General features: G+C 41.1%; 2 protein-coding genes across 2 annotated transcripts; one reads left to right on the forward strand and one right to left on the reverse strand.

The window, feature by feature from the left end:
• Positions 1-2,228: 2,228 nt before the first annotated feature.
• Positions 2,229-4,802, forward strand: LOC147889699 (pentatricopeptide repeat-containing protein CRR2, chloroplastic-like). Its single transcript, XM_087391293.1, has 5 exons — positions 2,229-2,880; positions 3,082-3,236; positions 3,318-3,783; positions 3,994-4,145; positions 4,230-4,802. Exons 1-5 carry the CDS (start codon positions 2,229-2,231, stop codon positions 4,800-4,802), a joined length of 1,998 nt encoding a protein of 665 aa, XP_087247419.1.
• Positions 4,803-20,638: 15,836 nt separating this feature from the next.
• Z-ISO (15-cis-zeta-carotene isomerase) lies at positions 20,639-24,826 on the reverse strand. Its single transcript, XM_087391567.1, has 5 exons — positions 24,629-24,826; positions 24,043-24,450; positions 21,871-22,017; positions 21,524-21,733; positions 20,639-21,309 (listed from the first exon to the last, which is right to left on the reverse strand). Exons 1-5 carry the CDS (start codon positions 24,698-24,700, stop codon positions 20,974-20,976), a joined length of 1,173 nt encoding a protein of 390 aa, XP_087247693.1. The 5' UTR covers positions 24,701-24,826; the 3' UTR covers positions 20,639-20,973.
• Between the last annotated feature and the right edge of the window lie 386 nt (positions 24,827-25,212).

The following is a 25,212-nucleotide window of genomic DNA, read 5'->3' on the forward strand; positions in this document are numbered from 1 at the left end:
CGTGCATGGAAATTTGACTACATTAGCTTCACCCAACAATACGCTACACTACCAATCTTACAATCCTTGAACACAAGGACAATTCAAAAACACAAGGAAGACATACTTTCTAGTAAAACATTCTCGCCTCAGAATATTTTGCCTACAAGAAATACACCCCAAATCTTGTCACGACCCTCACATTCCAAAGTTCAAAAATATCACTCAAACAATGGGCATCGGAATTTCAACTTACTATAAAAGAGAAATAAATAACTCTAGTAGGGAAGGAATATTTCTTTGATGATGGCCTTCAATGCTTGTTCACAATTTTTCAATCCTCACATATATAAGCCACCAATAAGACAAACAAATACCCTAATCCATTCACTAAACCGCATCCTCATACAAACATCTTAGGAGACTTCAACATTGACTATAGAATGAAAACAAGTAACATGGACAAATTCCTCATGTTAAAGCCCCCTACAATTCATAATTCCACATTGAATCGTATTTGGACAAACACATTCATCAAAAACCGAGTTACAGGAACACTACGCATATTGGTCTGACGATTCATTAATATATATTGCCCTTTCATAGACATCCAACCTACTTGGCAGGCCGCTTGAATGTAATTCATCTTGTTTACATAAGCATACACAAGTGGGCAAGGTTTTTTTTCTCCATACAGTTATAATATAGCATGACACAAGGCTCAATGAGAGTTCGAATATTCTCTTGATCCTTCTATACTGCTTGATTAAAGAGGGCAATACGAAGCTTGGCATTTGAGTAACTTTGCTATGGTTGGGCTACCCACAGAAGGGCTCTCCCCAAGCATGAAGTGGCATTGACAAAAAAGGGCTTCCCCACGCTGCTCCCATTGTTGGAAATGTTGGCAACCCTCTGCCCACCCAAGCACTTGTAAAATCGCAACCCCATGAAGGCTTAAAGTATCATTTAATGAGGCTCAAACAGGTTTGGCAGCTGTTAGAACCAATCCCATGGCTTACAAGATTGTATGGGCCAGAATCCTGAGATTTCAGGACGCTGGCCTAGAGCTACAATGCAAGCCCAGCATGCTCACCGCTCTATGGGGAAGCTCCTTGCGAAGTTTTTGGCGTAATTCATGCCATGAAATTCTGGTGACCATTCCCCCTGCGAAATTCCACCATTTGAGGATTATCTCTGTCTCCTTCGCTGCTGAGACGCTCTGCTGCGAAATCCCAGCCGCACAACCACCTTCGGATCTTTAGGACCTCCATTTTGTTTTTGGCCTGTCGGGAAAAATAGGTGGCATGTGATTTCCACCTTTTCTTCCCTTTTTCTCTCTCTTTCTATTTCAAGGCAAGCCCTTTCTTCCCTTTTTCTCTCTCTTTCTATTTCAAGGCAAGGGGGCTCTCTCTCCCCCCTCTGAGAATCCAAGTCATCTCTCTCTCGTTCTCGCTCTTTCACTCTCTCCCCCTTTTTTCCTTGTTGCACAGCAGGCCACTTGAACGTCGTTCACCTTGTTTGGGACAGTGTTCCACCGAGTCTCTGTTCTCCGTCTTCTCCCGTGCCTCTGGCGCTATGCAATTCAAGCTACAGTCGTCTGCTTGATCGGCTCTTTTTAGCTCCTCCTATTTGCACGCTTATAACATCCCGATGTTAGCGGAAGCCTCTAGAGCTCCTTTTAATTAGTGACGGCGAGATACAAGCATGTCTGCATGGGCGTTGCGAAGAAATAACGGACGCTTTTCATGGGCGTGGGAATGCCCTCTCATCAGAAGGAAGAAAGAGCCAAGGCGTTCCATGTGTAGTGGGCTGATCGCGCCTCTCCCATTCGTTAGTTTGGCTGCCCAGCGAGGTCTGTGGAGAGCTGAGCAGCTTGCAGCAACGCAGGGAGATCCTCTTGCTATGACGCAATTGCATAAACACCAAAGTTCTTACAACGATCGTCAATTGTTTAAGCTTCGTGCTTATGCCCCATGCTTACCAATACAACTCATAATTAAGCTGCGTGTAACGTAATGATATGCATCCTTCCAGAGTTTTAGTTTTATGCGAGTTCAAAGGGGGTAACGCACGTGAACAAGGAGCGGATAAGACGCAAAGCCCATATCAACAGAACATGTCGAAGCTCCAAAACAGCAACGAGCTTCAACAAGTACAGACGAATAAGCTTTATGAAGAGCACTGAAAATATAATGAGACGGTTTCGTTACACAGGCCATACAAAACCCCACCCAAGCCAGTGCTCATGAATGTCTGTACATACTGGGTTTCAATCTGCGCAGTCAAATCCCAATTCGTATGATGCTTATACTGGCCCAGTTCTAGCGCAACAAATCCTCCTGTTGTGCTTCTCATCCGCTTCGGCCATGCCTCAGCTTGCCATTGGGCGGCTGTCCCTGGAGAGAAGCGAACCACTGAAGGTAGCATATGGCATGCCTACAAGCTTGAATGTCTCAGAAACGCTGGGCCATTGGACTACGAAAACAAATAGGGGAACGAAAATAGACATTGGTAGGCACAAGGGCAAATCGTTTGCTAAAGAGGTCCTATGTGAGCTAGGGGACAGGAAGGCCCCTTCTACTCAGATATTAGATGGGCACCATCGGAGTGCTGAAACCTTGCATGTGGAAATCGTCAGTCTGCTAGGACCAGAGACAGATCATGCTACCTATGCCTCGCTTTTGAGGAGCTGCACCAGTGCCAAGGCCCTGTCTGAGGGCAAACTTGTGCATGAACACATGAGCAGCCGTGGATATATTGGCAATACATTTCTGAGTAATCTGCTCATCCAAATGTACAGCAAGTGCGGGAGCCTGGAGAGTGCACGTGCTGTGTTTGACAAAATAGTCCATCCAGATTTCTATTCATGGAGTATAATGATTTCAGCGTCTGCCCAGAATGGTAACTTGGGTGACTCGTGGGCATTGTTTGCAGAGATGCCACAGCGGAATGTGGTCTCCTGGAATGCCATGATCGCTGTTTGTGCCCGCAATGGGCATGGCAATGAGGCCCTGCAACTGCTTGGTCAGATGCAGGCTGCAGGCTTCGAACCAAACAAAATCACCTTCATCTGCATTGTGGATGCCTGTATTGGTATCGCAGCCTTAGAAGAGGGTCAACTGATACATGCTACTGTTGCTGGCAATGGATGGGAGTCGGATGTCATTGTTGGGACTGCCCTTGTTAATATGTATGGCAAGTGCCGGAGCCTGGATGATGCAAGGGCAACGTTTGCAGATATACCACAGCGGAATGTGGTCTGTTGGAATGCAATGATTGCCTCATGTGCCCAGAATGGGCATGGCAAGGAAGCCCTGCAATCCTTTGATCAAATGCAGGCCGAAGGCTACAAACCAGACAGGATCACCCTCGTCAGCAGTGTGGATGCATGTGCCGGTCTGGCAGCCCTAGAAGAAGGTAGAGTGTTCCATGCTATGGTTGCCTGCAACAGATGGGAATTGGATGTTGTTATGGGGAATGCCCTCGTCAATATGTATGGAAAGTGTGGCAGCCTTGGCGATGCAAGGGCGGTATTTGCAGAGATGCCACAACGGAATGTGGTCTCGTGGAGTGCCATGATTGGTGCATGTGCCCAGAATGAACATGGCAAGGAGGCCCTGCAACTATTCGATCAAATGCAGTCCAAAGGCTTTGATCCCAACAAGATCACCTTCATCTCTATTGTTGATGCGTGTGCCAGTGTGGCAGCCCTAGAAGAGGGTCAAACTATACATGGTACTCTTGCTTGCAATGGATGGGAGTCCGCCGACGTTGTTGTGGGGACAGGCCTGGTCAATATGTATGGTATGTGTGGGAGCTTAGATGATGCAAGGGCAGTGTTTGCAGAGATGTCAGAGAGGGATGTGGTCTCCTGGAATGCCCTGATCGCTGCCTGTGCCCAGAATGGGCATGGCAAGGAGGCCCTGCAATTGTTTGGTCAAATGCAAGCCGAAGGCTTTGAGCCAAACAAGATCACATTCATTTGTGTTGTTGATGCGTGTGCTGAGATTGCAGCACTAGAAGAAGGTCGAGTGATCCATGGTCCGGTTACTGGAAATGGATGGGAGTCAGACGTTGTTGTTGCAACGGCCTTTGTCAATCTGTATGGCAAATGTGGAAGCCTAGATGATGCAAGGGCAGTGTTTACAGAGATGCCATGGCGGACTGTAGTCTCCTGGAATGCCATGAGCTCTGCATGTGCCCACAATGGGCATGGCAAGGAGGCCCTGGAACTGTTTGGTCAAATGCAGGCTGAAGGCTTCAAGCCAGACAAGGTCACCTTCATCTGTGTACTCACTGCATGCAGTCATACAGGTCTGGTTGCTGATGGGAGGCAATACTTTGCCTCTATGATTAGAGACCATGGCATAACACCCTCAGTGGAGCATTATGTTTGCATGATCGATCTTCTGGGGCGAAGAGGACTCTTACAAGAGGCAGAGGACCTGATCATCAGTATGCCATTTGAACATGTACCTTCAGCATGGTTCAGCTTGCTTTCTTCATGCAGAATTCACAATGATATGGAGAGGGCAGTACGTGCTGCAAATCTCGTTTTTGAGCTAGATCCCAAAAATGCTTCATCATATGTGCTGCTAGCAAACATCCAAGCTAACTCAGGTGGGTCAGATGATGTATTGCAGGTGATAAAGACACTGCTTGATGATAGTGTGAAGAAATTGCCAGGTTGCGGTTCTACTGACGAGAATAATCTCAAATTGCATCCTGAAGAGGAGGATATACATGCTGAGTTGCTGAGGTTGAATAGGCTCATCAGGGAGTCTGGATACATACCTGACATGCATGCCATGCTTCATGATTGAAGAAAGAAGAGGAAGAAGACATGCTTTGCTACCATGGCAAGAAGCTGGCCATTGCGTTTGGTCTCATTTCCACTCGCCTGGAACAATATTGCCAAGAGCCTTCAGGTTGCTTTGACTGGTCTGCCACAAAATTGTTCAATGGAGAACGATCCTGAAGTTCTCATGTTGATCATAAAGTACGTCATATGGTGCTTATTGGTGAGATAGTTTAAACATAGCTTTGAAAGTGTCTTACGCCCAGCAAACAATGTCTCTCTTTACATGAGTTCGTTTGTGGGGGCTACATGTGAAGATATTGATACGTCGAATTTATTTTGTATAACTTGTACATGCACCTGCATGTTGCTCTACTAAAATGGTAAGCTAATGGTTATGATGCCAACATTAAAATAAAAGGACTAGTGAAGAAAGATTAGATAAATACAAATCACATAAGATACTAGCCTAGTAGGCAAAGCACAAGGATGGTATGTGCTTCGTGCTTACATATTTTACTTCTGAAGTAGGGAATGATCCAATGTAAGGATAACAAGAGTCAATTGTAAGGATCCAATGTAAGGATAACAAGAGTCAATTGTCTGACGTAAGACATGGCTCAAAGAGAGCTAGAGTCCATCAAGGCAATTCGGACACTTCAAGGCTGAGAGTATATAGGAGCAGTACCTATGTTGACATTGTAATGAAGCATGGCATAGATTACATTCATAAGCCTTTCATGAACCACATTGTAATGAAGCACCATAGATTGCATGTCCTTTTGGGTAGAAATGGGCCACAAGTTCATGATTGAGACTCTTGGAAACCTAGACTGTAATGAATGTCTCAATAGACCTTGAGGATGAAGAAGGCTATTAGTTTTATGCAGGACCAAACGTTCGACATTAGTCTATGATTTTGTATTTGTACGATTAGATATATTCTAGTCTTACAAAGGTATATATATCATTCTGTTTACGACTCTCTCTCTCTCTCTCTCACACACACACACACACACACACACACACAGAGATCTTGAAGGGTCTCAAGTGGACTTTAATAAAACCGTATTATAGCCTTTCGAACTATGCTGGTTATCATTTTCCTCTCCTTCTCCCCCTGTTTTGTGTAGTTCTAGGATTGGGCAAAACTTGTGGCCAAGGGAAGAAGACTCGCTAAAACAAGGATGTCTATATACAAATCCCCTTTTTGTGTTGTCTAGTAGGGAACCTGCGATATGTCTATATACAAATCCCCTTTTTGCGTTGTCTAGTAGGGAACCCGCAAGATGCTGCGGCATTATGTCGATCAAATGATTGTTTGATCGCCTGCATGTGTATGTATGTGTGTATACCCCCTGCCTATGTCTGTGTTGTGTATGCATGTGCATGTGTGCGCGCACGCGCGCTCCACCATGCTTGTGTGTACACGTGCATCTGTGTACGTGTTTGTGTGGTGTGCACGTGTATATGTGTATGTGCGCCCATATGTGTGTACATAAGCATGTGTTTGTATGTGTATATGTGTGCGTATGTGTATGTGTGAGAACGCACATGTGTGTTTTTTTGTGTGCATGTATACATGTGTATGTGTATGGCGTACACATATGCATATGTGTTGGAAATAGGAGGATAGAATCTCTCACAGCTCTCTTTGACCTTCAGCTCCAACTACACTCATAAAGACTTGATAGATGATCACATTGATACGATGAAACCTTACTAGAACAGCACACGAGCGAGCGCGCGTGCGCAAGAGAGAGAGAGAGAGAGAGAGAGAGAGAGCTCATAGTATATTCTTCCACAGAGTGTGGGATAGACAAGCTCAAGATGAGCACAAAATAGCCACGCAAGGATGCTGTCCAAAACTGCTAAGTATCCTCAGTGATGTCCTCCCTCAGATGAACGCTGCATGTCTGTAAAGGCTTCAGTCCAGTGGATGGAGAATGGAGGAATGAGGAGGGCTTTATACCAGGGCACCAAAACCAACCAGCGGGAGGTCAGCCCCCTGCCTGCATACCTGACCTGGAGGGCACCCTAAACCGACCTGATTGGTCAGCTATATGAGCCGACGAAGGCCAACCAGGCCGACTTGGCCTGGCCTATAAATCCACCCTTATGCAGGGCTCTTGGGCTGCTGCTGGTGGGCTACATTGCTGACCTGTATGCCCTCTTCAGAGACCCTGCTGCTGCTCCAGATGGCGCCACAAAAATGTGCGACATGCTTGCTCTTCTGGGTATCCCTCCCCAGTCCCCTAATATCTCCTGCCCCCTTGTCCCCTCGAATCGGGGGCTCACAGGTGGGGACAGTGATATTCTAACACCCCCTCTCAATGACACAACTGTAGGCCTATTCCCATGCGTCGAATGAGGTGATACCATCTTCTCCCTAGGGAGCGCCTTTGTGAAGATGTCACATGCACCCCTATGACACACTGGCTACATTGACAAGTGCGTAATAGTCCCCTAATAGGAGATTTTGTCGTATGCTATGACCCCTTTGTGAGCCCTTGTCCAGGGACAGTCAGGCAGCTGCCTTTATGAGGCCTATGGCTGCCATTTATGGGGCCTAGGGTTGCCTTTATGGGGCCTAGGGCTGCCATTTATGGGGCCCGCCAACCAGCCCCAAAAGCCCTATTCTCTTGCCTCTGTCGATGAAAGGGGACCACGGGGTTCTTGGCAATGGCAATGCAACTTTGGTTGTCGCACATGATCACCGTCACATCCTCCTAAGTCACATCCATGTCCTGGATCCACTTGAGCCACAACGTTTCACATGCTGCTATGCAAGCAGCCCTGTACTCTGCCTTTGTCGATGAAAGGGCAACAGAAGGTTGTTTCTTTCTTAGCCACCATGATTTGGCCCTTGATATAAGTATGAAACAATACCCTGTAGTTGATCTTCTGGTATCACCATCACTTGCCCAATCACTGTCACAGAACCACTTAACGCCTTTACTATATGTAGTGCCCTTCAAGTACCTCAGTATTCTCATGCCTGCCTCCCAATGGGCCTCCCTGGGTTTGGCGGAGAATCGACAAAGTAGCCCTATTGCAAAGGAAATATTTGGCCTAGTGTTACTGGGTTTAAGTAGACTGCCCACCATCGTGATACTGGGATGGGTATCAATTTGAAACCGCTTGAGTAACTTCCTGCAGTACTTCTCCTGAGAGATGAATATGTTGCTCTTTTCTTGCTTCACTTCGATCCCAAGAAAATAATGAACAATCCGGAGTCTTGTCATCTCAAATTTTTCCATGAGTAGTTTCTTGACTTGAGCAACTTTTTTTGAGTGATCTCTTGTAAGGATAAGATCATCCACGTACAGGATTAGGACCAGTCGCAAGCCCCTCTCAAAGAAGAGAGAAGTTTTGCCTCAGATGGACTCCGTTGTAGCTCGATCTTCAAGAAGGACCCATCTATTCGCTGGTAGCATGCCCTCAGGGCTTGTTTCAGCCTGTACAACACCTTCTTGAGCTTGCATACCTTGGATATGGACCCTGGAACCTGAAAGCCTGGTGGCTGATCCACATATACCTCCTCCTCTAGGGTTCCGTTCAAGAATGCGGACTTCAAATCCATCTGAAAGATAGGCCATCCATGATGGGCAGCCTAAGCAACAACAGTGCGTATTCTGGCTGTGGGGGCGAAGGTCTCATCAAAATCAAGTCCCTCTGATTGTGCGTAACCTTTCACCACTATTCGTGCTTTGTTTTAGTCCAAGCTCCCATCAGACTTGAACTTCAGTTTATACACCATTTGGTAGCAATGACCTCCACTCGGGCAGCTTGTCCACTAGGTGTTGTTCTTCAGAATGGCGTCCATCAAAAGGATGGTAATCCAAGAGGTAGTGATACCAAGAGTCCAAAGGTGGCATGTGGCATAGTCCAAGAGCCCATGGTAGTCCAAGGGTGGTAGCCCAAGATCTTGTGGTAGTTCATGAATCCATAAAAGTCTTAAGAGTCCAAGGGTGGTAATCTTAGTGGTAGTGAGTCCAAGGGTGGCACATGGAAGCATTTCTTAAGATCTTCACCTCACCCTTCGACCTACCCCGTGGAAAAAATTGGTCCATTGGTTATCAGGTAGACGAGATATGAAAGTACAAGTAGCAAGATGCCTAAGTAGCTGGAGTCAAAACTCGAGCTTGGTTGTAAGGATTGATAATGGTGAATTTGGAGGAGTTAGGTATACCAATGCAATGCATCTCAGTACCTTCTTCAATCAATATTTAGTACTCCTAGAAGGTAGCACTAGATGACATCCATAGACAACCCTAAAAGGGCTTCCTCGAGTAAGGAACCAAAACCTCATAGTTTGGTGCAAATGTACATAAAAATCTTTTGTTCCAAAGTTTATTTCTGTCAAGCCATTAGTTTGAGGATGGTATAAGCTTGTGAAAGTAGCCTGAATTTTTAGTGATTGAGTTCTCAAGCTAATGTCCATCAAGCAAACAACGTGGGGATGCTTTTGGTCATCAAAGCCTACTAGTTTTCTTCAACTGTTACATTTGTGTCGTGAAGTATGATTGGTAAATACCTCCTCTGTAGCAGAATAATTATGTTCAGCTTTAGACACCCATGGCTAGTCTCCTTTTTTAAGCTTTGGAGTCTTGTTGCCTTCTCTAAACCCACAATTAGCAGCGTATATCTGTCTCGCAACAATTTTCGAGTAGGCCTTGTTAGCAAAATTGGAAGTGCTTGCTGGCTATCCACATCATTGATTTAGATTTTCCATTCAAGGACAATATCTAGAGTGTGCACATGAAACTTGTGTGGAGTGATGCCACAGATATTGGAGAGATGACCCTCATGCTTTCCCTATCCACTCCTACTTCTGCTCTCTTCGCTATATGGATTGCATGTAAGTCAGTCTACAAAATCAAACTTAAACGAATCATGACATTGGAAAGCCTTTTAAAACTTGAGTTTCAAACCACAACATGCCTATGCCAATCACAACCAATTGCATCCTTGTTGGACAAATTAAGAGCTCAATTGACTTATTAATGCATATCATGCATGTGTGCAACAAACCACAATGATATATCTTCATAAATTTTCACCATCCAAATTCAAGAATGGTTCAAAAGTTTCATTGCATAGAAGCAAACATTAAGAGTTCAAAAGTATGCTCTATGCTATAGTAACATGAGATCACTGAATCACTCATCCTTATCAAATGAACGATCAATGCTCTTCTCACATTTTGTGCTATGGGCACAATTCCTTTAGCAATTTGTTTGAAAATACACCCAATAGCATACACGTCCACGAGCTACAAGATTTAAGAGCTCGAGAGCCAACTGCTTAAAGAATCAATGTGCCTCTTGGCTTATAAATTTTCCCTTCGTTTAATGAGGACCTTTTTCCTCACTATAGTGAAGAGCACATAGCCCTTTGATAACACCATCTTGAATATTTCATCTTGGAGCATAATCTAACACAATATTCGCCACATGCAAGTTGCAATGAATCTACTTTTGCTCATGCTCAATCTCAATGCTCTATGTATTTCATGTGCCTTTTCCCTCCAAATGCACTATAGACAAGTCATACTTCTAATTACAAGGGTAATTTTATCATAAGGCATTTAAAGTTCCACCATTAATGTATGGTGTGATTACCTAATAAGGTTTATCAGCATTGTCTCCATAGAGGTAGTGCTATAGTGGAGGATTGAAATGCTTTTGTGAATTCCCACGTGTAAGTTTTAAAAAATAATTAAGGTTGGTGTTCCAAATTGCCATTTAATTGCCTTTTTAATAGCTCAAGGCCCTTTAAAAAATCATTTTCTTTCCCTTTTGCATCCAAAAGCACATGCTTTACCACTATACTATGAGGCAGTGCCCATGCATTTGTGTACTTTTGTTTCATACTTTATTCCAATGCAGACACCAACAGTGGTCATTTAACTACAACTATTAATTTTGATAAAACCTTATGCAAAGTCTTTTCATCATCTCCACCATGAAAGTGCAGTGCAAATGTTTAGGAAAGCCTAGCACTTCTCATATTTGTAACCTTGAATGTTGTACAATATCAAGCAACTTTTCTATCTCAATTAGGTCATTTGCATATGAATGAGACCTCATTAACATGCCCAAAGGCATCACTTCAGCTACCACATGGATGTTATCACCCAAAAATCAATGTATACCTATTAGAGAAGTTCGAGTGTAAGCTCTAAGAGCTTAATTTGTAAGCTTCCCTCATTCACTTTGACACTAACTTTATTGCTAAGTCATCTTGGCTCGTTGACCTTGCCACAAGGTGATCCAATATATGATCTCTTCTTTGTCTACTCTTTGTTGTGTGCCAATAGATAAATCCTTTGTATATACGTCTAAAAGAGTGCCAACATATGAATTCAACCTCTAATGACCCCTATTTCTCCCAAATATTTGTACCTAAAATATCACACCTTTCCAAGTCATATAACTATTTATTTTGCAAGATATATCTACCTTGAATCTAAATATCAATGTCATTGTTGATAATCATTTCTATCTCATTGCATTACAAATCATGTATGAAGTTAACCATGCAATGGTATTTAGAGTGGTGAGAATTGTGAAGGTGGAGTGTGTGTTGGGCTAAGAGTCTAAATGAGAAGAGTGAGCATAAAATTTTTAAGTGCTTATGTAGTAGGGTGTTTACTATTTCCCACCACATCTGCCCACCAATTATTAGTTGTGAAGGTCCTTTAAGATTGGTGCCCATCCAATGACTCTTTGTGGGTGCCTCAGAGAATTCTATCCCAATGAACTATGCTATGGCCAAAACATTTGTTGTTCATCTCATTGATTCATTTTGGTAATTTGTATTCTTCTAGGTTTTCCAAGGTGACGATCCGATTGTTGAAGCACTTCTTGATTTAGTATGGTTGTACCCACAACCAATGAAGGTTTTTCTTCATTTCTCCTAGTGGAAAATTTTACATCAATAGAAATCATACCATCTTTGAATGCCCTATTTTTATGTAGCAGTCATGCCATGCCTTTCTCCTCCACTGGATTATGCTTTACATCAATAGAAGCATACCATCTTTGAATGCCCTCTTTTTATGTAGCAGTCATGCCATGCCTTTCTCCTCAATTGGATTACGTTGTACATCCAGATTGCACTCAAGGCAATTTGTCCATCTTGGACAATTTGTCTAGTAGTTTTTTGGAGAGCTTCTTCTTGGCCATTTTTATGTTGGAAACACACCCTTAGACTTGGCATAAGGAAACCCATTATATGACTGCTTCGAGGCTGAATATCAACTAAAAAAGATTGTGGTTTGTTGTGACTTTAAATGTCATTCAATCATTGTGGTGTTATTCATCATCATCTTGTAAAGAATCATTTTGAGCACTTTGTTTGCTACTTTGCTTTGACCATTTTGCTTGGGGGTAGTAATTTGTCAATTTCTTGTGTTGAATAAGAAATTTCTTCATCACAATCTCATTACCAAATTGATGAATTGAAATCCTTGGTTGGACATGATTTCAATTAGACTTGAATCTATAGATGATATTCTCATACAAGAACCTTGTAGTGCTTTAGGCTAGCTTGTCCCTCAAGGCTTTTGCTTCGACCTAGTTATAGTGACATAATTGGTCAGTACCGTGATGCACTTGTTTTTACCAAGGTAATTGGTGACTTTGAGAGGACCAATGAGATCAAATCCTGACTTCTAGAAGGGTTCCCATGGGTACATTGATCATAATGGAATCTGATCTTGGAAGGTGGGCCTTTCAACTTGTTGGCATGCATCACAATTCTTGTTGTGATTTGCAACATCTACATAGATGGTACTCCACCATAACCTACACTTAGAATTTTTCTAATCATGACTTTTGTATGAAAGTCATCAATTCTCTCGATGGTAAGTGTTGGATCGCCTCTTTGCTAAGTTAGAGCATAGATGTGCATGCTGCTTTGCTAATTACTCTACAAAGCTATTCTTTGCGATAAGAGCTTTGTAGTCATTTTTACTAGGAGCAGATTCTAACATTGAGAAGACTATCCTTTATCCCTTTGTAGGGCTTATGAGGTCAATCATAGCTTCACGTGTAGTTACTCTCTTAAAACCTATAGAACATGTGTGAGCAAACACATATTTAAAATACCCTTATATTTAAAAACTTACATCCTTTTGCACAATTGTTTACCCCTCTTCCATACATATATATGTTGTAAATTTGAATTTAAAAGTCCCCTTTGTACATGTACATACTGTAATTATATTAGATAAGTAATTTTTAAAACCCCCTCTTGTCTGTAAATGGACCATAAGTACCCAAGATTAAAAAATCTTCTTCCATTAACAAATCTACCATGTTATGTGTGACCACCCCATGTTATGTGTGACTACCCCATGATAATACCAAAATTTCTAGACGTTGTACACCATCCAAAAGGGCTTCCCTTTCTTTCTTGAATGGTTCATCTCTATCATTGAGAACATTCCAATTTCCCATCCAATTAATCTAAAATGGACCTAATTCCCACATGAAAAATCATGGTTGCATTTAAGGACTATTTGTAAAACCCCTTAAATTTTTTATTAATAAAACACACCCTTTTTCTATTCAATCTGTTAATCCCCCTTTATATGATACCCTTTTGTATTTGAAAAATGTGTGAAAAGGGTATTTAATTTATTCTGTTGAAATTTATAAGTGACCCCTCGCCCCCCCCCTCGCGAGCCATGGTTCAATCTGTAATCTTGAGAATGGGGCTTTTATAGCCATCTTGCAAGACTAGGAATACTTTGGCTCATTATTCCTTCCACTCAAACTTTGTATCCTACCTTGTGATCTGATGAAGGGGCTTGGCTAAACCCATAAATTTCTTGATGAACTGCCTATAGAAGCTGAAGAACTCCATGAATGATTGCACGTGCTAAAGAACCCCATGAATGATTGCACTTGCTTGAATTTCTTTCATATTTATATGGCATCATTTTAGAAATTTTCCTTGGGGCGCTCACTCTCTAATAACTTGTAAAACACGTGTAAGAAGGCACACATTTTAAATATCTCCATATTTAAAATTTTACATTTTCTTGTGTGATTGTTTACCCCTCTTTCATACGTATGCATGATGTAATTTTGAATAAAGTCCCCTCTATACACGAACATACTATAATTTCATTATATCTGCATTTTTAAAGAGCCCTCTTGTTTGTAAATGGCTCATAAATTCCTAATATTAAAAAATCCCCTTCCATTAATGAACCTACTTTGTTACAACATGACCACCCTAGAAATTCTTAGTCATGATGCCTTTGCTTGGGATCATGTTGAGAACACACATAACATGAATTTGTAGCTATTGAGGGAGATCCATGTCTCTCAACTCTTGTAGAATCCCTTTTGTAGGAATTCTAAGTGTCGTGCTTTGTGCTGTAGATATCCAAGAATATTGTGTGAAAATCATCGATGTACTTTTTCACCATGAAGCATTAGAATGTGGCTAGTGAATTCAATGGCATGACTTATGATCCCCACATAGTGATAAATCTCGGCTTCTCTCGATGATCTTTGGCTAGCGTGATTTGATTGTACCTACAATATCCATTCATGAATGAATACGTCTTGTGCCCTACTACTTTTTCCAGGATGCTATGCATGAATGGTTGTGGGAATGCGTCTTTGATTGTCGATTCAATGAGCTTTCGACAATACACTAACTCTGTACTTACCATTTTTCTTTGGTGCAATTATGATTGGGAATAACCAATACTTCTATTGACCTAGTAAATGAAGCTTGCCTTTGACAATTTGTTGATTTTGGCCTTTACTAACTTGGCATATTTGGGATTCATTTGGTACCTCTGCTACGTGAATTGGCTTTGCATCTATAATGAGGTAAATTTGGCATTGAATCAAATTCTACATCAAGCCTTTTATGTCCATGTATCCCCATGTGAATACTTGCTTAAACTCTAGAAAGAGTTCTTGGGCTCTTCCCCAAGAATTTTTCTAGGATCTTTTTATTGATTTTCATATTGAGCCTTCAGAACTTCCATCAATGCGCACTCCCTTCACCATATGATTTTGAATTTTGACCCTCATCTCATTGTCCCAAACACCATTTTGGCCACTTACGCAATTGTGTATATTGTCTCTATGAAACAGGTTGTTTTTCGACTATCAAGAACTTCACATAAGTGGGTAGAAACTTCCAATTTTTGGCCGATAAAAGTTGTTATGTTCAAAGCCTCTCAGATTTCTCCCAATTTGTGTTGATTTGTTTTTGGACTATTGGGCCTTTTGCTTTAGCTTCGATCCTTATTTTTTTTCCATCCTTTCTTTTGTTGTTCTTTGGCTCCTCCATTTGGTCATTCATTGCTTGACTCAATGGATCCCTTATCACGATGAGAGGTTTCAGGGTGTGGCTGATTTCCTTTTCCATTTTCTTCTCATCCTTCTTGTAATTCCCTGGCTCATTTGACTTCTTTGGACTCATCTGGGATGGACCTTGTGATATTGTGATCTCTTGTGTATCCATTTTTGCTAACACTACTCCTACCATGGTGCACAATCATACTGATTGTATGCCTTTTATAGAATGTCCAATTGCTTCCTAGTAATATCATTTAATGGCTTTGTCCATGAACATAATGGGAAACTACATCTAAGTACTCTTCCTCCATCTTAATTTGCAATATTATTTCTATTCACATAAAACTCTACAAATGGGATTGGGGGAGAACACCTCTTGGTCCATGTATTTTTGAAGTTTCATTATTATCTTTGGTCCTTGTGTCACTTTGCCATCTCATGCAGACTTGGTGGGGGGATTGCCCCAAACATGTCCACACCCACATTTACAATCATAAGCACTTAGTCTTTAGAAGGGTAGGTGCCATTCTTTGGGCACTAAAATAGCCATGACATTTTTGGTGTGGCTCACTGAATACAATCATAAGCACCTAGTCTTCAGAAGGGTAGGTGCCATTCGTTGGGCACTAAAATAGCCATGACACTTTTGGTGTGGCTCACTGAATCTTTCTCTTGAAGAGCAATGGCTACCTTGGATTTAGCTTGGTGAAAGCAACATTGGATTGCATGAAGGGGTCAACCTCCCATTTTTCCTTATCCTTTGTCAAATCCAATATTTTCACTCCTCTACTTCACTGCCTGTTCCTCTTCCATCCACGCTTGGCCTTAGTTGAATCCCTGCTAAGTTTGATTGGGTTTCAACATTAGCCAATTCAATAGAGCTTTGATTATGTATGAACAAAAGAGTTGGATCCATTTGAGTAAGACTAACATCATTTAAGATCCTTCTTAACAAAATAGCCTCATAGGCTATATTTAAGATCCTTCTCAACCAAACAACATCATAGGCTATTTTCTATATTCAAACAACCTCTGTGGAGGATAAAGTAATAGTACTTTGCTTTGTGTTGCTCCATGATATTATGTCTTATTAAATGCTAAAGAAATATCCAAAGTTAGATCTTATGTCATTTAGACATCTTGCCTAATCACTATTATAGTAAACTTTGATAGTTTTAGCTTATTGCTCTTTTTGCATTCAATTCCATTTGTTATGTTCCCTTGGCGTAACTAAGGATACTCTTAGCTATCTTGTAATGGCTTTCTTTTGGATTTGTTGGCAATATATTGGGACACTAGATTAACTGAAAGAAATATATCTGATCTTGCAAATATGTGAAGCTTCCTATGTGTTGCTTGTATAAGGTACTATTTACCTATCCTGATCCTTTCATAATTTCTCATGATCCTTTCATAATTTCTCACGATCCTTTCATAATTTCTCACCTAGCTTCATTGGTATATTAATTGGATTGCAATCCCCCATCCTAAATCGCTTGAGGATTCATTTTTCACACTTCATTTGGGATGAATGTCCTCTCCAAAATTTGATTCCCAAATAGTAATCCATATAGCCAAGATCTTCAAGTCAACAGCTTTATTTAGGTGTGTCTATGCTTTTGGGCTTTTTGTTTGAAAAGTTGTATGGAGAAGAGAAATAGATGCATAGGTCTTGGAAGCATAGTGAGAGAATGAGATTCCAGTAGGAAGCAAGATATTACAAATGTACCTAAAAGTATAGAGACCTCACTCATTCATATTGCTCATAATGTGGTTGTTGAGTGTATGTCTAGAGCTATGAATGCTAATACAAGTAAAAATAAAGATCTATAACCATAAGTGGATGCAACATCTCCCCAGCATCATGTTTATGAGAGTTATATAGTCAAGGTAGAACTAGGGCCTTTGTTGCAGCTTCTCGAACAACACAAAGGATAGAAAAAACTAGCGGGAGTGAAAAACATAAATCTATTGGTCTAGATGGGAGTCTGTAGTCAATTTGCATGACTATGTTGAATTTTCATTCAACATAGTAATGAGAAAATATATGGAGGTACCCCTCATAATAACGGGTCAGCTACTTGGCTCTGTAAATAAATCTACATCACTTTTCCCAGATATCACCAAGCTCAGTGGGTAAGGGCAAGTGCAGTTGCTTGACAATTAAAAGATGAACTAAGGCCAAGTGAAAAAGGGCAAAAAAGAACAATCTAGAAAGTTATAAGTGATAGTTCCAGTGTCACGTCTGGCACCATTTCAACACAGTCCCAGACTGCAACCATACAAGTTCCCAAAAGTAGCAGGGGTACTTAGGCCAATTTCAATAATATTGATGCAAGCATGTCTGGATTGAAAATTTAGGAAACACCCATATTTACACCCCATAGAACCACAGTTATTACTAAGAGTGGAAATCATAACATGAGGCAGCCATAAATTATACATAGAATTTGGATCTAGAACCTGAAGATGGCTTAATACGTTCTTAGGAAATCAATTTTTCTTGCTGATATCCATTGATTATGGTTGATAATGTTGACATGCAAGATGCATAGATTTTATACAAAATAGTGCAGGTTTTAAACCTCGTGAACTCTTATGTCCATTTGCCATGATAATTTTGGTATAACCGTGCTCCAACTCACGCATTGGAGCCAATATAAGTACATTCACAATACTTTGAGGAATAGAATCCTAGAAGATTGATATGAGACACTTCTCTATATTTATTACAATCATAAAATGTTATACCTTAAGAGACACAGGATATGAGAAGAACGCTTCAAAATGGACATATGATGTTATTTTGAATTTCACCCCTTGTGAAGAGGTTCCTCCCATCACTGAAATGGCCATTACAGCCTTAATAAGCACGAAGGATCAAGAGGTAGCAGAAGGTGATGCTACTGATGAGGACGATGAGGAAGACCTTATTGGCCACAATGATGATGAGTAAGATGAGAAAGATGAGAAAGATGATGATAACTCTGATCCTTGTAGCCTTGATGATTAAATTTTTTGAAAGTGGAGAAATTTTTTGAACTCTTTTAAGTTTTGACAAATGAGATAGATATTTTGAATGTTAAACTTTCTTTGTGGATGATTCTATGCATTGTGCATGCATTGATTTGACAATATGCATGTGTTAATGGTTTTCTCCAATGTTTTGCATGCTTGCTTCTTATGGTTTGCTTCAATCAGTATTCCAATCGCTATTTATCATTTACTACACTAATCCCTAGAGCCAACCTTGTGACTCAAAATAGTATGCACAACTAGAGTTTATCTTTTCAAGGTACACAAGTTACTCTAGCGAGTATGTGCATTAGATTAGTGTAAGAGCTATGTGCTTCTATCATATGTGCATTGGTTTAACATCAACACATATGTACTAAAGGCTTCAATTTTATATGCTTTCTTTAATAGTTCCCTTCAATGGGTCACTTCAATGCATCAGCTTCGTTGGGTTGCTTCGATCATTTATATTAAACTTGCAAATAATATTTGAAAGAGCCAAGTATGAACAACCTATATTAAACTTGGACTACCTTGAATGGACATTTTCAGTATTAAGAACTGAAGATTCAAGACACTTGATGTTAACCCAAAAAAAATATATAGATAACATATATTCAAATATACATAAATTTTCAATTTGCATGAGTATGCTAATTCCTTAAAAAATATATAGTTGGCATACATTCAATATATATAAATTTTCAATTTGCATGACTCCTGTGCTTAGAGCAAATATTAGAGCGCAAAATCGCCACAATGCTGGAAACCATATATAATGATGGTGGAAACTCATAATACCAAAGTGGGCACAACCTACTTGCTCACATGGCTCATAACGAACATATAAAGTGAAAGCTATGCCCAAAGATGTGATATAATATCCTCTAGATGCATATAGGACTGCATCTACACTACCCTGCGGAATTGCCTCCACTAGGTATGGTTGACTTGAAGGATGGTGTCATATTAGCATTTCCATGTCCTCTAATTGTGGCCCTTGCAATTTTGCTCTATGCTCCATGCACTCTTGCCTTAAGCATGCGCTCAATTTGCTTAACTTTCGTAACTCTACTTATAGAGCCATGACATTGTTTCTTAGTTTGTAAATGTGGAACCTCCTCAAAGCGAGCTAAAGTTCGTAAAAAAGCTTCCCCTCTCTCTTCCATTGTCTCTCATGCTCCCACCATTGTAACTGAGAGCATCTCTTGTGTTACCACAACATCCATCCAAGGCTTCATACATTTGTTGTTGTACGAGGAGACTTCTATTGGGATTCCTTTCACAAAGTGCATATATATTATATCTGTGAAGTACAAAGGCACACGCCCATGGTGCTCTTTGCCATATACATCAATGTATTTAATATTAATGCATGGAGCATGTAATATTTCACAATTCAAGAATGTGTAACATCTAATATGAGTGCATCAACATGATACAAAATGCATACGTGCATCACTATGGAGAATGCATGCATGCAACACGATAGAAAATGCTTGCATGCAACATGCATGAGTGCAACACAATACAACATGAATACATCCATACATGCATGCAATATGATACAACATGCATACATCCACGTAACATTATACACGCATACATACCAACATGCATGCAAAAGAAAAAATGACACGCATACAATAAGATACAGCATGCAATACAAAATAATGACAAAGCAACTTTTCTTCAAGAGATTCTAGGTACTTGTGCCCTATGAGTAGTTCCATCTAGCCCGTGCCTTTTGAGCACAAGGACTAGAGACCACTAGGATGATCATTGTGTGTGAGAAGTAGTGGCAACGTTTCACTTGTAACACCTTGAGATTGAAAGGCATTTTGAGGAATTTGATAGCCTAAGCTTAGATAGCCAAAATGCTCTCTAAAAAAAATCTAATCATACTTGGAAAACCATCTGTTTTTGGTACACTTGTGTGTGTATGCGCTTAATCTCCTAGCATCCATGCTTCTCACTATCGTGTTCTAGCATGCACTCTCACTATTGCAACCCTTACTCTTGCACTCCCTCCTCCCATCTCCTCCCTCCTCCTCTCCCCTCCCTTCCTCCCCCTTCCTCCTCCTTCCTCCCTATCAACCTTGTTCACTCCTCTTCAACCCGTTACTCCATAAATCTATGAAGGAGAATAGCTCCCCACTCCTCAAGCTTGAATTCATTCCCAAGCTTGTTACTCTTCTTAACCTTGAGCTCTTTCTAAAACTGGAATCTCTAGTTAGCTTTCTCAACCCCATTTTCCTTCTGAAAACCTTTCCTAAACCCTTGAATGGTGGACATTCTCGAGCTCATTCACACATTCAATTAGCCTCTTGCTGTTTCAGGACCCAAAGCAATCGCTCCAACACATGCATGATGCTAAAGAAAGAAAATATCAATATCTCCAAGCATTTGAGCATAAAATAAAAGACAATAAAAGATTATCAACCCATTTGTGCAGTTGTCAAAAACTGATAAGGCAAAGCTTTGACACCAACAACGAGCATTCAATAGATATCCCAAATGGTTAAATTTACCCATAAGCTCACTATAATCCATCTCTGGAATTAATACAAAACCTTCAGTCACCAAAGGCGAATTTGTGAAGTGTCAAAATGTATAGTACATACAACGAAATGTGTGTTACTACACAACTATCTTTGTTATACAAGAGAACTGAATTTGAATTGTTCTCAAGGACTGGAGTGTATGAAAAATAAAGGGTATACATAAAACATATTAAACATATGCTGAACAAGCCACTAAGCTATGATTAACCTCAAATATGCAGCTCACAAAGTAGCTCTGACCTTGCAAAGCTAAATAATGCTCTAGTCTTCAGCATATTATCTGTTACCAATTCAAATGATAACTGGCTGCTTGTAATAAAGGATGAGCAAAATATGCACCAAGTGTCAAAAATAATATGGTAGCATATGGCAAGCGTAGAAATTCCTTGTAGTAGTCCTTGGGAAGCTTCTGCCGACCATCTAAAATAGCAGCAAACGGTATAATGCTGGTACGTCCCTTTACAACTTCAAAAGCATAACCATACCGCACAGCAAGTCGCCTGTCTCCATTCCAAACTCCAAAGAGATGATGGGCAAGAAGGCCCAGTGAAGTTGTTAATATAAAAGAGTTGCCGATCCAAAGGGTGTGTGCAATGCACCAAAGGAATTGGCCGACCATCTGAACAACCAGCAGCAAAGGGGAAGAAATCAGGTACTTGAGAGAGGAATACATACCTGATCCATACAGAGCAAATCAAAGCAGCTATACCCAAAATCAACCATCCATGATTTCCATGCACTTAGACATACATTAAAAATGCAATAATTTACTTCTGATATGGGCTGCCACCAATGAACAAAGAAATAACAAAATTTAACAAAAGACTTCTTGCCTGAGGATGCCTCGTGATACGCATAATGCCTGTCTCGTACATGTGCATCTTTGGTTTATCAACAGCGGCAACCTCTAACAAATTGAAAGTAGAAGGATATAGAAAGAAAAAAGAGAGAAATGACATCGTCCAGACAAATTCATGCATGCCAGGAACATCCCGCAATTGCCATAATTGGATACCGTCATATCTGTGATCAATAAAGTAAACCTGCAAAGCATTATGAACACACACAGTAAACCTGCTAAGCATTACAAGCACCAAAAGGAAGATTAAATGGCAAAAAAGGGAGCCACTATTATGAAAGGTGAACAGTGAAACAAAAATATAGACATTCCTGCACATACCACAGCAGAGACTGCCAGAGGTAAGGAGAGCCCTGCAAATAGGACCCTGAAAGCCCGCTCACCAATCAATTTCTCCCCCAGGTCACGATAGCTAGCCAGGCCACTATGAACAAGAGCAAATATAAAGAGAATAATCAACATGACGACCTGCACAAACAACCGTGAAACCATTTTCACATGACCTCCAATTGAATAATCAATCAAATTACATGATTTGTGTGCTGAAAACAATATATGCCTTCATAAGACTAGAATATATCCAATCTTACAAATTATAATATTTTAAAGACAAGGTAAAATAACAAAGGAAAGAAGGGAGTTTGTAACTGACTTTGGACACAAAGTTATGAGTAAATGAGAAAAATCAAAAACCAAAAAGTCAAAATTAAGAACTAAAAACATAGAAAGCAAAACTAAAAATGAAATAACTTAGTAAGCAAAGCTATGCTTCTGTTCTCATCAGTACCCAAGCATATGCTGCTATCTGGACTTTGAAAGATTTGTGTGCTGAAAACGATACATACTCTAACCCTCTCACATGCATTTCATGCAATACAGGCAGCCACCTTCTATAACTCATGGGAACTTAACATACCAAGTATAGTTCCTGGTACACGCGAGTCCATTAAGAGTGAGCGTGGTTGCAAATGTCCCCTGCCTATGCTAGCCCAAGTTGCAAAAGTTCCCTGCCTATGCTAACCCAAATCGCTTCTTGTCAAACTTTAAAAGAAGACAGCTCGTTAGAATGCTTAACGTGGAAAAACTTTCCAAACAGGGGAGTGAGGATTGGTAAACATGAATACAAAAAAATCAGTCTAACGTTTAGAATCGCCATTCCCCTCAATCTCATTGACAAGGGCCTCCACAGCTGAATGAGTGAAAGATGTTACACCACTATCTAGCCATGTTAGCCAAATCCCCTTGAATTGGAGTATGCCACTTTATACTCCACTTTCAAATGGCTGCAGATGACATGCAGCAGGAGTCAGCTTCCATATAAACCTATGACCTAGAGCAAAAAAGATTGGATGTCCTAGAGATCGAAGATTTGACAGTTGACTCTTTTACACAGCACTGCTTCTCAAAATGTCATAAAGGAGCACTAAAACGCTATAAGGATTCCACAAGGTCTTGTCGGCATACCCATTTATCCTTGTGAGAGATGCGTTTCAAAAGATCCTGAATATATCATGATTGTTTTGAGCATGCTCTATTGAATCAAAGCATTGTCGTTACCTACCACCCTAAAAGTGCACATTAGTGTGCATCCATAATGTGTTGTTCAAAAGATTTTGTTCATCATGGTATGTAAAAAACGACTTCTATAACAAAAGTCTTAGGTAACAAGCCTATACTATTCCAGTAAGACACTAAATACTCTCATCAAGCAAAAAGATTCTATTACAAAATAGTCTTACGCAGCACGCCTTAAACAAGACAAGCTTCCCTCTGTTATTCTACACCCTTTCCTCCTGCTGAGATAAGAGACTGACGACATGATTCATGCCTTCCATTTGCACTGGTGCTGCGTTCCCATTGTTTATTAGAGCTTAGGCACTCAGTGTCAACACCCCTGCTTGCACTTTCTAGAGTCAAATGTAGTATGAACGTTTCCGATCAGCCGTAAATAGAAAGGTAACATTACGTGGCTTGCCTGAACAATCCATGTAGCACATTCCTTTGCTCTCATTAGGCAAAGAGCAATATTCCTCTCATACACTGGATCATGCTGAGATAGGAGCTTCGTTACATTAACCATACCAAGTAATGCCAGGCACAAGACTGAACCTGAACTTTATTTTGTGCTTGGGCAGACTTGGGATTCACAAGCCGGCTTGTGTCTCTTCTACGGTAACGTCGTCTAACATGCCACAAAACTCACCTTGACCTACTGGATTGAGTGATAATCTAGTCTGATGCAAACTTTCTCCTAAAGCTACATAGCTGAAAGAAAGAACTTAGCATCAAGCCGCCTTCCGCCCTTTGGGACTCCGAGGAGACCTTTGTTATTATGGCTCCCTAAAATAACTCACTGAAAATACGGATATACACCAGGTGGCGCAAAATCTTATAAGGCAGAGCATAACAGGCTTGACTTTTTACAATACAAAAAACAACGACAGAATTTGCGTCGAAGCTACAAAGTAATGCGGTAAGTTACTATCACTGTACCTCGTGATTGCCGGAGACGGAGGATATGGCTTGTACAAAAGCAGTTCCGTACCCAGTATTTGGGTCAATCCAGATGAAATTCAGAATGGCTAGTACAACTCCCAGAATAACTGTGAAATAGATCCAAGATGACAACTTTTGGCTGCTCAGCTCGAAAACGGCTGCGTCTTCTCCGAGTACGATGGGCTCCGCTTGGCTTCCCTGAACTGAATCTCTTCCAAAGCCGTTGTCGGGACTTTTCATCAACGTCGGAAGAGAGTCTGATGTCGAAAAAGATCCAGTAGAGTCTTTTCCGACACCGGACTTTAGCTCGGCAGAGCATCGTCTCAAACCGACGCGGTTGAAGCCGTAATTTCCCAGAAGGGGAGGCAGGCAGACTGCGGCCGTATTCGGAGCGGGCCGTCGTCCCTGAAAAACGAGAGGACAAGTAAGGCATTCGAATCGTAGCGTTCAACGCGATTGCAAAAAATGCCTGTAGCAAATGAGGATGAAGCTGCGAATGCATGCGGTGCGAGCAAGGGATATGAGAGAGAGCGAATGCAAAACCACAAAAGAAGGGGCGACGGGGCAAGGGTGGAGCACAAACCTGGGGGGAGAGGAGGAGGTGGTGGAGGAGGGAGGAGGGAGGGAGGAGGAGGGAAGAAAGGGAGGAGGACATGGCTATGGCGATGGCGGTGGCGATGGCGATGGCGATGAAGATGAACAACAACAGAGCAAGATGAGTATGAATCAATGAAGAAGAACAAAATGGAGAAGAAGAAGCAGGTTGGCCAATAATACCTTGAAACGAGAGGATTGAAATACTTATTATTTTGTTTCTTTGTTTGTAGCCAAACAGCATCTCCCCACACGCTTGTTCCCTCCCCCTCCACACGCTTGTCTTCTCTCCCAGAGCGCATAAACCCACATCACATGGACATGAACCGCATAAACATCACCCAGATAACATCCCAAATGCCCAGGAAGGCATAAACCCAGGTAACATCCCAAACTCCTGTATAAATACCCAATTACCTCCCACACATTCCTAGGACGACAAGAGGAAGACATACACACAGGTTACATCCCAATTTCCCAGTTACCTCCCATATTCCCAGGACGAGCAAGTTATACACACCCAAGTATAAATTCCCAGCTTGCCTCCCACACTCCTGGAAACCCTCCGACACC

This window comes from Dipteris shenzhenensis, chromosome 20 (assembly GCF_047967505.1).
Source record: "Dipteris shenzhenensis isolate YYH24624 ecotype China chromosome 20, Dip_SZ_1.0, whole genome shotgun sequence".
NCBI classification, from domain to species: domain Eukaryota; kingdom Viridiplantae; phylum Streptophyta; class Polypodiopsida; order Gleicheniales; family Dipteridaceae; genus Dipteris; species Dipteris shenzhenensis.